Source organism: Gracilinanus agilis, chromosome 3 (assembly GCF_016433145.1).
Source record: "Gracilinanus agilis isolate LMUSP501 chromosome 3, AgileGrace, whole genome shotgun sequence".
NCBI lineage: Eukaryota > Metazoa > Chordata > Mammalia > Didelphimorphia > Didelphidae > Gracilinanus > Gracilinanus agilis.
The window spans coordinates 648794926-648807550 of NC_058132.1; the positions used below are offsets into that span (position 1 = coordinate 648794926).

At 52.7% G+C, this 12625-nt stretch overlaps 1 protein-coding gene across 1 annotated transcript in view; it reads right to left on the reverse strand.

The window, feature by feature from the left end:
• Positions 1–2573: 2573 nt before the first annotated feature.
• The window catches only part of BOK (BCL2 family apoptosis regulator BOK), a 29514-nt gene continuing 19462 nt past the window's right edge, over positions 2574–12625 (reverse strand). The window contains exons 4-5 of the mRNA XM_044667669.1: positions 12031–12194; positions 2574–4388 (exon numbers count right to left, since the gene is read on the reverse strand). Coding sequence (XP_044523604.1) covers positions 4263–4388; positions 12031–12194 — 290 coding nt within the window. The 3' untranslated portion in view covers positions 2574–4262. The remainder of the gene's footprint in view (positions 4389–12030; positions 12195–12625) is intronic.

Below are 12625 nucleotides of genomic sequence, written 5' to 3' on the forward strand. Positions count from 1 at the left end.
TCCTTCTTTTCTCTCTCTCTCTCTCTCTCTCTCTCTCTCTCTCTCTCTCTCTCTCTCTCTCCCCCCCCCCCCCCCCTCCAGTCTCTCTTTCTCTCTTGTGCTGTCTCTGTCTCTTTTCCTTTCCCGGTCTCCCTTTTCTTCCATCTTGGAATCAATAACAATTCCAATATCAATTCCAGGCAGAAGAGCAGTTAAGGCTAGGCAATAGGGGTTAAGGGACTTCCCAGGTTCCTACAGTTAGGTAATATCTGAGGTCAGCCTTGAACCCAGGACCTCCTGTGTCTAGGTCTGGCTCTCCATCCACTGAACCACCTAGCTGCCTCCTCATCCATAATTTCTTGTGGTGCAGTTTTAACTGTATGCTTTGACTTTATACTCCCACTCCCAGTGGAGGCCCATGTCCCCAAAATGAGATAGCTACACCTCTCCTCCAAGTACTAGGGCAGCCCCATCAAGGCTGGGAGAGGTTTCTTTAGTGAGTCCCCCCAGTGATGATATCCATTGGCCAGCCAGATCTAACTTGCTTTAAGAAACAAATACTTCCTCAGGAGGTCTAGTAAGAACAGTTGATAGAAAACATCCCCTAACAAGTGTACCATAGGTTCTGCCACCGATACAGAGTCTGGGGGAAATGGGCTTGCCCCTCTAGAGAGCTATTCTTCCTCAGCTTGGCTAGAACAGTTTCCATCACGGGGCTGATATGGTTTCCAGTGCCCTAGTGTGAACTAGCTCGCTGGTTTCACACAAAAGCCACTGGGGTAAGGCTTAGCTCCCTCAACCAATCCACACTGACTTTCTGCCCCTGCTGTGAAAGAGTTTAATTTAAGAAGCTTGATTGTTTCAATGGAAAGCCATTCCTTGTTCACACCTAGTTCATACTTCTGCTTATCAAGGTGTCATCTCACCTCATTAAGGTATTTGGGTACAGAATGTATAATTTCAGTGAACAGCGCTGGAGGTGGGTAACTTATTGACTGATTTGCTTTGCCCCAATTATTCAGCTACATTCCTGTACAAGTTTGCTCAGCTATTCCTCAGTTACTTGACAGACTTTGTTTTCAGTTTGCTACCAGCCCCCTCCCACATGCTCCTCTAAGTTATTGAGAAGCAGCCCGGCATCATGGTTAGAAAGCCAGTCTGAAAGCCAGAAAGACCTAGCTTGGAGTCCTGCCTCTACCTTATATTGACTGTGTAGCCTTGGCAATTCCCTTAGCCCTTTGGGACTCAGAGATGTTTCTAGTGCTAGAGAATGTATGTGTCTACCTGGACTGAGACAGGGAGTGACCTCACATGGCGAGCCAGCAAAATCACCAGTCCAGTTCCTAGCTCTGTTGATATTTTGGTGAGACCTTTGTGGGCCCTTTCTTCTTGTCTCTAAACTGCTGCTGGTTAAATGCCCAGCAGTAAGATTACCAGTCAAACATATGGATATTTTAGGCACTTTTTTTTTTTTTTTTTTTTGCATAACTCCCAATTGCTTTCCAGAACAGTTAGACCATAATTGACAGCTCAGAAAAAGTGAATTAGTGCCTGCCTTTCTGGAGGAAATTCATTCTGCACGATCTATCTCCATCTGTTATCTTCTTCCACAATTGGTTGGCTGGGCCATAGAGGGGTTTAGATTTGCATTTCTCTCATCTCTGCACGATTTTCTCCTAACTTTTCCTGTGGGTTTGTGGCTGTACAATTCTTCAACCTGTCACCCCAAGATCTTCTACCTGCGCCTTTAACACTATTTCCCTCCTACCTCCCAGACCATTCTCCAAGGGTTTTCCTCACTCTCTCTTGAAGCTTCAGTTTCTCCTTGACATTGGTCCATTTCTATCTGAGTACTCCAGCAGACTGTCTTTGAGGGTGGGTTTTATAAAGAGAAGAAAGCTAACTACTTCCTCTCTGATGGCCCTCACCCTTGGAATGTGGGCATGTCACCACTCTCTTCCAGTTTCTTCCTACACTTCCTACCAGGGAAGGATTTCCTTTAAGTCCCCACTTAAATCCTCTTTTCTACAGGAAACTTCTCCATCCCACCCTCCTCTTAATTGAAGTGCCTTCCTTTTTCCTTTACTTCTTATTTATCCTCTATCTAACTTGTTTGTACACCTTTGTTTGCTTATTGTCTCTTCTATTAGATTGGAAGCTCCTTGAAGGAATTTTTTTGCCTCTTTTTGAAATCCCAGAGTTTAACAGTTGTGTCTGGCTCATAGGAAGTGCTTAATAGATGTTTATTTTATTTTTTAACATAATCTTCTCTCTCTCTTTTTTAAATTTTAATTTATTTAATTAATTGATTTAGAATATTTTTCCATGGTTACATGATTCATGTTCTTTCCCTCACCTCTTCCCTCCCCCCTCTTGTAGCCAATGCAATTCCACTGGGTTTTACATATATAATTGTTCAAAACCTTAATAGATATATAGCCCAGGACCTCCTGTTGCTAGATCCAACTGAGCAGGTTCTTTTTTTTTTTTTTTTAAACCCTTACCTGCCATCTTGGAGTCAATACACAGTGGTAAGGGCTAGGCAATGGGGGTCAAGTGACTTGCCCAGGGTCACACAGCTAGGAAGTGTCTGAGGCCATATTTGAACCCAGGACCTCCCGTCTCTAGGCCAGGCTCTCAATCCACTGAGCCACCCAGCTGCCCCCAGAGCAGGTTCTTTGGATGTCCTGAGATCAGGAAACTCCTCATTAGAATACTTCCAGTCTGGGAAATGGATTTGGAAGGAATGTCTCCCAAGCCCTGATTCCTTGCACAATCCTTTTCAGCTTCCTCCCTCCCTCCCTGTGGCCAGAGGGAAGCCTCTGGATGTGCCGCCCCGGCCCTCGCGGAGCTCTTCCCTTCCACTCCTGGCCTTGGAATCTTGGGCAGAGGGAGAGGCGTTGTGCCTCTGGTAGGCTGAAATCTTGGAGGCCATCTGAAGCTCTCCAGGGCCCACCGCAAGCAAGACCCAAGAGCAACTCCTGTAGAGAATATGTGGGGAGGCGGGGAGGGGGTTGACTGCTCTCTGCCTTTACTCATTCATTCAACAAACATTTATTAGGTAACTACTAGGTGCCAGGCTACAGAGAAAAAGGAAAACAAGTCCTGCCTGTGGGGAGCTTCCATTCTACTCGGAGCTACAAGGTACCCACATAAGGAAACGCCAGGGAGGAGATAACCGGAGGGGACCTGGGGAGCCCTGACAACCTCGGGATCCATCCATCAGCCACCATTTGTTAAGCACCCCCTGCATGCCGGGCCCTGTGCTAGGTGCCAGGGTACCGAGGAGAACCGTCCTGGCCCTCGGGGAGCTTCCATTCCTCTGGGGGGATTCCACACGGCCACACTTAAATAAATACATCAATACAGAATGGAGAGATCAGAAACAACTGGATGGAGAGGGAGGAAGGGGAGCCCGAAAGGTGCCAAGGAGGAAGGAGTGTGTTTCACACGTTGGGGCACAGCTTGGTCAAACGCACGGAGATGGGGGTTCCGGAGTAGGGCGAAGGGGTCCAGTTTGGCTGGAGTCTAGAGTGACAATGTCTGGAGAAGAGATGAAGAAGTACTCCTGCCTCCACTCCTTGGAGAGGTGGGAGCCTGTGCGTGCAGAATGCTACCGTCGAAGACATCGGACCCCCTTTCCAGGGTCCATGGATTTTTCCTAACTGCTGTTCTTTCTGGAGAGGGAAGGTTCCCTGGGGAGGACAACTGCAGGCAGTTGTCGGGTAAAAGGAAAGGCATCGAGCCGCTACCTCTATTTCTAGAGCCAGGCTAAGGAATGATCCCAGGGGCACTAGGGAGCCACCGAGAGGCTTTAAGCAGGAGAGTGCCGCAGCCGGCACTGTCTTGGGGAATACGTTTTGTCAGCTGTGTGGAGGGAGGCCTGAAGAGATGAGAGACTGGAGGCAAGGAAGATGGTCACCGGGGTCCAAGAAAGAGAGGGCCAGGGCCAGGGGACACAAGCAGGATGAGAGACGGGGTGGAGACGAGCCAAGGACGGCTTTGAAAAGAGAAGGCTGACCATTCCCGCCACGGACGGAGCAGAGGCGAGGGACCAGCGAGGGATTCTGGGATGGTGGAGAAAGCCGGTCCAGCAGCTTCCCAGGATCCCGGCCTCTGCTCACTGCAGCCGGGGCGAAACGAGATTCCACAGGGCTTGCCACCTGTTCCCAAAGCGAAAGACGATCTAGAAGCAGCCCCAGCAGCCCCCGCGGGCCAGACACGAGCCCTTCCCGCCCCAGAGTCCAGGGTGTGCAGGGGCAGCGCGGCTCTGGCCCCGGCGCTCATCTCTCCGGCAGCAGGACAAAGAAGATGGCCTTCAGGAAGTGCCCGAAGCTGCAGAGGGCGGCCACGAGCCAGTGGGATCGAAGGCTGGGGTCACTGTTCACCACACACTTCATGATGTCTGCCTGCGAGGGAAAGAGAGCAAGATGGCTTACTAGGAGACCCAACCCCTGGGGGGAGTGGAAAGGGGGAGCTGGGGAGGAGCTGGGGAGCAGCAGCCAGCACCCCGTTTGGCCAGCTCCCTCTCAGACCAAGTGCCATCTCATTTAAAATCGTCCCAAAAGGCACCAGAGCCCTGGGAGGTAGTGAGCTCCCCGTCCCCAGCTGACCACAGCTCAGGGATGTTCCTGCTGGGGGTGAAGAGAGAGATATTCTGCATGCTGGAGACATTGTGGTTGAACAAGGCCTGGATTCAAATCCTCCTTAGAATAAGTAACCTGTCTGAGCCTCTGGGTCCCCCTCTGGAAAGTGGGGCTGATATCAGACCTCGCCAGGGAGCTCCAATGGAGGCACATTAGGCCAAGCGCTTTGTGATGAGAGCAGTGGGCACTCTATGAATGTTTATCCCCTTCCCCACACAGAGATCGGGCCACACTGGGTCTAGAGGCCTGGGCTCCTTCTGCCAGCCCCAGCAGGCCCTCCCTGAGCCCATGCCAGTCCAGGACTGGTGGGCATCCAGGGTGGGGGCACAGAGCCTGGATTCAAATGGCCAAAGGGCTGACGGGCACCTGGAACAGGAGTCCGGGTGGCAAGAGGAGCAGACTCGGGTTCCAGGTTAGGAACTTCTTACCAATTTGAATTGCTATAAGTGAAATGGACTGCCTGGGCAGGCAGTGAGCTGCCCATCCCTGGAGGGCTTTGAGCCATGGCCTAGGTGGTGTCTTGGGAGACAAACAAGAGGAGATTCCTGATCAGGCACCAGTTGGACCAACAGGTTCATTCTGGCTCAGAAATTCTGTGGAAGAACTGAATCCATCCTTCCTTCCTCCCTGATTTTACAGATGAGGAAACTGAGGCCCAGGGAGGTGCCATGATTTGCCTATTTGACTCCCAATACATCCCTCTCTCCAGCTCGCCCCACCTCTGCCCCTGCCCACAAGGCTCCCTGAGCTGAGGCACACTCCCAGCCTTCTTCTTCCAGCCTCCTGCCAGCCTCCCTCCTCCTCTTCCTTGTGCTCCTCCTCCTTCCCCACAGTGGCTGGGAACAGCTGCTCTGGCATCTCCACACCCTGTAAATTGCTAACTGCTGCCTGCGGCTGGCTCCCGGGCGGCCCAGGGAGGGCTTGGCTTGTTCCTCCCATTGTGCAGAGGCAAGCTTGGCCGCAGCCCGTCGGAAGAGAAATGCGGCTTCCCCCAGCTTGAGCTCAGGGCTGGGGCTGGGGAATGGAGTTTGTCCAGTAGGACCGCCGGGCCCAAAGCAAGGGGCACCACCAGGGGCTCCAGCCTCTACGCCTTTGGGATGGAGGCCAGAGGCTCGAACACTACGGGGAGGGGGGAGATGGGAGGGGAGGGATCCGAGGTCCCCAGGCTCTTGTCACCCACAGGCTCACGGTAGCCTGGCTGAAAAGGGAGGGGAAGAAGAAGGAGGCAGAAGAAGAACTAGCATTTGGACGGCCCTCGAAGGCTGCCAAAACCTTTCCAGACTGTGTCTGCTCTGATTCTCAAGATGACCCTGGGAGGAAGGAGGGAAGGAAAGCAGCAGTGAGCAGAGCCTCCCACATCCTGAGCACTTCCCAGCTACCCCATTTGATCCTCACAACAGCCCTGGGACATAGGCGCTGCTGTTATCCTCCTCTGACAGAGGTGGAAACTGAGGCAGACTGGAACAGAGATGATAAAGAGGATCACCCAGCTCTCTCTCTCTCTCTCTCTCTCTCTCTCTCTCTCTCTCTCTCTCTCCAGTCTCTCCCCACCTCCAGTCTATCTCTCTCTGTCTCTCTGTCTGTCTGTCTGTCTGTCTGTCTGTCTTTCTCTCTAGTCTCTCTCTTTCTGTCTCCTCGGCCTCTCCAGTCTCTCTCTGTGTCTGTCTCTCTGTCTCCATCTCTCTCTCTTTCTTTTTCTCTCTCTGTCTCTCTCTCTCTCTTTCTCTCTAGTCTCTCTCTGCCTCCCTGGCCTCTCCTGTCTCTCTCTCTGTCTGTCTCTCTGTCTCCATCTCTCTCTCTTTCTTTTTCTCTCTCTGTCTCTCTCTGTCTCTCTCTGTCTCTCTTTCTCTCTAGTCTCTCTCTGTCTCCCTGGCCTCTCCTGTCTCTCTCTCTTTCTCTCTCTCTCTCTTTCTTTCTCTCTCTCTGTCTCCCTGCCTCTCTAGTCTCTCTTTCTCTGTCTCTGTTTGTCTCTGTCTCTCTGTCTCTCTCTGTCTCTGTCTGTCACACACACACACACACACACACACACACACACACACACACACACACACACACAATCATTACTGGGGGTTAAGTGACCTGCCCAGGTTTGAGTTTGAGCCAGACTTGAACTCAGGGCTTTCTGACTCCAGCCTAGGACTCTAACCACTGCCCCGAATGGCTGCCCTGAAAGTAAGCAGGGCCCTGAAGGAGAGAGGAGGCAGCGTAATTCCTTCTTCACAGAGGCACGAAACGAGGCGTCCGGTCAGACGTGGCTGAACCGTGGAGCACGTGACTACGTAACCATCTTCGGATAGTTGTTACGAATCATAGTATTGGCCGCTCCGGACGGCTCTGGGCAGTGGAGGAGATACGCTGTATTTGGAGATGGAGGCGAAGTCAAAACCGTGAGCCACGTTTGAAGCACAAACACTGAAAAAAGCAAAGAAATAACCTCCTGCGCCCTGGACACACAGGCTGCCGTCTTGGCTCTCGCTCCCACCTGGCAGAGGAAGCAGTGGGGCGTGGATGGGCCTGGGTCTGCGGGTTCTGCAGTCCTTCAGCTGTCAGAGCCCCAGTGGAAGCCGGCCCCAGCCAGCCCAGTGCAGAGCCGGGGCCACGGCCAAGCGTGGTGAGCTCCCGGGCTGCTCAGGCCCCCGAGATGCCCTCAAGGAGGTTTCCTCTGCTCTGGCCTTGGCGTAGACATCAGCAGGAGGGTCCCGAGCAGACGGGCGGAGGACAAAGAGGAAGAGCAGGCACCTGGCCCGAGCACCCCTGGGACGGGCCGAGGCTCTGGTGTGTGACAGGAAGGCTCCTTTGTCCAGCCTCAAGGCCACCACCGGCTTCACCTCTGCCACAGCTGCCCAGGGGCGATGCTGCCTCCTCCCAGGTGGTCTTGTCTCAAGGCTTCTGGGGAAGGGCAGGGAGAGCCTGTAACCAGGACAGGCTGGAGCCCAGGCGCCAAGCCCTGGGAGAACGTGTTTCCCAGGGAGGGGGGATCTTCGCTGAACTCAGCCAGGTGGTCCTCACCTTCGTGGGGTTTGGGGTGGGATGTGGGGCCCAGCGGAGGCAAACAGAGTCCAGTTCTGAGGCTTAGGAGGCGATAGGCTGCGCCCTTTCCTGGCACTCTTCCTCTGGCCAGTGATCCCCAAGTGGAGGGTCTGCAAAATCCAAAGCTAGGAGAGGATGGCACTGCCAGCAGAGGTCAAGGGAGGAGGGGGAGGTTAGGCCGCCTTCTCTCCCCCATGACTTCATCCATGAATGGACTCTCTTCTGCTGCCCTTCTTTCCCCAGCTTGCTTAGGGGCCCCGGCCAGACTTGCTAGTTAAGAAAGCATCTCTACCACTCCCTGGTGCCAGGACTCCTGGGTACAGCTACAAAGGCAGGATTAAGAGAGACCTAAGGGGCAGTTAAGTGGCTCAAAGGACTGAGAGCCAGGCCCAGAGACAGAAGGTCCTGGGTTCAAATCTGACCTCAGACACTTCCTCGTTGGGTGACCCTGGACAAATCACTTAACAGCAATGGCCTCGCCCCAATGGCTCTTCTGCTTTGGAGCCAATACACAGAAGTTAAGGGTTTAAAAAAAGAAAAAGAGAGAGAGAGAGAGAGAGAGAGACCTGAGGACTTCCAGGTAGGACACCATCTCTGCTGACAAAGGGTGTCACCTTACAGGGACAGAATTTCAGACATCCGTCGCCCCTGGTACCCAAGAGACTCCACAGAAATATTCTGTGATTGGCTGGCTGATAGGGCAAGCCAGAGCCCAGACAAAAGGGCTTCTAGAAAGTCCAGCCCTGGGCAGTGCCCCACAAAGCCATTCCCATTCGGTCCCCGCTGCTGCTAGGGAGCGGAGGAACCCAGATTGAGAAGAGCCCCCTCCTTTCACTGATGAGGAAACTGAGGCAGGGGGAGAGGGCCACCCCAGTGGGGATCTGGACCCATCCCATTGCCCTGTATCTTGGGCATTGGCCTGGTCCACGACAAAGGTGGTCCTCCGGCCTCTCATGGGAAATGAGGCAGGTTGGCAGCGTCTCCCTTTCTCCAGGCTCCTAGGCAAAGCTGAGGGATGCCATTCTGCTCCTTTTCCTTACCTCATCAGGGCGAGATGCCACAGTAAGCAAGCCCTATCCCTGGGAGCCGGGGCGGGCCCCTTTGTCTGCAGTTCTCAGGGACATCCTTCAGCCCTGGGAGCGGCTGCCCAGAGGAAACCCTACCATGAATGGGCAGGGAATTCTCGCTGAGCAGAGGGAAATCCTGGCTAATGACTGGGGTGTGACCCAGGAAGGTGGGGTCCCTGCTCAGCTGCCTGGCAGCCGAACCCAAATCCGGAGCCTCTGCCCACGCACCCAGGGGTCAGGGAAGTGGCCTTCCTGGGGATTTTCCTTGGAGAGGAAGGTGGAACAGTCGATGGATTCCGGAGACCGAGTTCACATCCTCAGAGATTCTGGTCCCTCCTGGCTGGGGGACTGCGGGCAGATGGCTTCACTGCTCGGGGTCCCTCGCGGCCCTGCCATCGAGGGAGCGTGAGCGATCCAAATGCCCCAGACCCAACACCACCTCCTTCTTCGGGGCAGGCTACCAGCTGCCCTTCCCGCCTTGATCTTGATTCTGGAGTTAACAAACGCCAGCTAGAACGGGCATTTGTTTCCATGCCCCCAGCAGAAGAGAAACGGGGCACCGGGTGGATCTCTGGTACAGGCAGCGGCTTCTCTTTTCAAGCAGAGAATCAGTCCTCTCTGTGACGTTCAAAGGCATCTGCCTAGCTGGCTTTTTGTCCACTGTTCGTTGAACTTGAACCCGATGCCCCTTCCCCTCCCCTCCTCCTCTGGGCTCATTTGGGAGGTGCCACTTTGATCTCTGTTCAGAGCCTCCCCACAGCTTAGGCTTCCAGCCCTCTGCCTGGGGCAGCCACAGAGGATGAACAAGTCTGTGCTGTCTTCCCACTCATCCGGCTGCCCCTTTGCTTGCCAGTGGGGTCGGGGGGAGAATCCCATAATGCTTAGCTTCTACTGATGCTGACCCATGGGGGCCCCTCAGCCTTTTAAGGGATCCAGGCTGCCAGGGGCATGATCGGACCTCTTTCTCCTTCTCTCTTAAGCCAGCCTGAACCCATCAGCCTCTGCTGTGTACAGTGAATAGGGGGGTCGGGTGGGGGCGTTCCCAGATTCTGGCCAGGAGTCTTGGCTAGAACAGCTTTCCTTGGCTCATTAGTACCTGGGGACACGAACCAGTAAGTGTGGGTAACAAGGACAGAAGAGAGGTAGTAGAGACCAGTGGAGACTTGACGTTAGGGAGACCTGGGTTCGAGTTCCACCTCTGGCATGTCCTGACTGGGTGCCTGGGCAAATCCTTTCACTTCTCAGTGCTCTGGGGTGCAGCGAAGGCACCCACCTGCCTCAGCAGAGGAACTTTCCTCACCTGGGACTTCCCTCTGCTAATGAAATCCCAACATGGTCCAAATCTTCCTCTCTTCCAACTTTTGTGTTACTCTCCAGGGCAGCACCATCCTCCCAGCCTCTCGGTCTTACTACCCAAGCCTCCCCCTCAGCCCTCACTCTCCATATCCAATCGGTGGCCACTTCACCTCGGCAGTATCTCCAATACGGTCCCCTGTTCTTCTCTGACACTGCTGGCACCCTGGTGGAGCCCTCCATCAGCCCATGCCTGGTCGAACCAGTGACACCGGCCTCCTGGCTCTTCTATGAACCGGACCCTCCAGCTCTTGATTCTGGGCATTTTTTCTCCCTGTTCCTCATATCTGGAGCTCTCGTCCTCCTCAGTTCTGCCTCCTGTTTTCCTTCAAATTCCCACTAAAACAGGAGGTCCTAGGTTCAAATCTGGCCTCGGACACTTCCCAGCTGTGTGACCCTGGGCAAGTCACTTGACCCCCATTGCCTACCCTTACCAATCTTCCACCTATAAGTCAATACACAGAAGTTAAGGGTTTAAAATTAAAAAAAAAAAAAACTCAACCAAATTCCCACTAAAATCCCATTAGCCTTTCCTAATTGCACTTCACCCTTTCCTTTTCTAGATCATCTCCCCTTTATCCTGGCTTCATCTTGCTTCTTGGTAACCACAATTATTTACTTGTGGTCGTCCCCATTAGACTCTGATCCCCCCCATGACAGAAAGGACTGTCTTTTGCTTTTTTAAAGAAAAATAAAACAACTATTTTTTTATTCCTAGCACTTAGCACAGAGCCTGGCACATAGCAGACTCTTTTTTTAAAACCCTTTACCTCCCATCTTAGAATCAATGCTATGTATTGGCTCCAAGGCAGAAGAGTGGTAAGGGCTAGGCAATGGGGGTTAAATGACTTGCTCAGGGTCACAGAGCTAAGAAGTGTCTGAGGCCAAATTTGAACCCAGGACCTCCCATCTCTAGGCCTGGCTGTCAGTCCACTGAACCACCCAGCTTCCCCCTCATAGTAGACTCTTTTTTTTTTTTTTTAAACCCTTAACTTCTGTGTATTGGCTCTTAGGCAGAAGAGTGGTAAGGGTAGGCAATGGGGGGTCAAGTGACTTGCCCAGGGTCACACAACTGGGAAGTGTCTGAGGCCAGATTTGAACTTAGGACCTCCCGTCTCTAGGCCTGGTTCTCAATCCACTGAGCTACCCAGCTGCCCCTATAGTAGACTCTTAATACATACATATTGGCCAACTGACCATCACTAATTGGAAACAGCAAGAAGCAAAGACATATCACCAGATCAATAGATCTAGAGCTAGGAGGGGCATTAGTGATCATTCAGTTCAACCCTCTCATTTTACAGATGAGGAAACTGAGTCTTAGAGAAGGGAAGGAACTTGCCTAAGATCACACAGGTAGCAAGCATTGGAACCAGCATTTGAATGCAGGACCCTGGATTGGGCTGTTCTTTTCCTAATGGAATTATACAGCTCAACCCAATGGCTCTCCTGATAAGCAGTTGCCAAGACCAGACCATGACCCCTCAGGCTAGAGGAAGAGGAAATTTCCATTTCCCAGCTCAACACCACGGCATCCTGACCTGAGAAGAGGGTCTGAAGAGGAGGAAATTGTGCAAACTTATGAGATGATAATCTCTGGTTAGAGATCTGACTCAGTTGGCAGCCCCTGCAGGGGCCTCAGCTTAAGGGAAGTCCATGCCTGAGAGCTGCAGTTTGACCTTGAAAAAGGAAAAGCCTGCTTGGAGGTGGGAGCTGGACTTGGAGATGACCAGAGGTCAGAAGTGAAACACAATGAGCCGGGCCCACGAAGCACCTGCTTGTTGTACCAAGCTAGTCCTGTTACCAACCAGACTTCCTGCTCCTTTCATTCCCCAACTTCCACAAAGCCACTGGGGCTTTGGTTTGCTTTGTTTCTACAGGGTTTGCTTCTCTAAAAATAAGAATGAACACACACACACACACACACACACACATAAAAAGTGGGAATTCCTTACCCATCCTCCTCGCCTCTTGAGCCAAGTCACCAGGGTCTTGCGCACAAACTCTCCCAGGCAGTCCACGATGGTATGGACCATGGCTGGCTGGGCCTGCTTCACACAGTCCACTGCCAGCCCTGCTGCCACGGCATAGAGGGAGACCACTTTGCCCCATGTTATGCCTATAAAGGAAGAAAGTTCCAGCCTGCTTTAGCTCAAGTCAACTACCACCCTCTATCCCTCCCTTCCTCTCTGGTCCTATGGGATGTTAGGATTTTCCAGATATCCCTGGAGTTCAAGGGATCATAGGATCAAAGATCATTGTTTAATACCAGAAAGAACTTCAGGGGTCATCATGTCTGACCCCTTCAGTGTAGGGGGCCAGGGGCCAGCCTCGGGAGCTCTCTCTGGTACGTCCATCATTATCACAGCAATAACTCCCATTTCAGAGAGCCTCGAGGCCTATACAATATGTGTTTTCAGCTCAGACATGGGGAATATGGAAATATGTATCGCATGAAAGCACCCATATAACCTCTGTCAAACTACTTGCCACTTTGGGGTGGGGGGTGGAGAGATTCGGAATCACAACATGTCAGAAAAGAATTGTCAA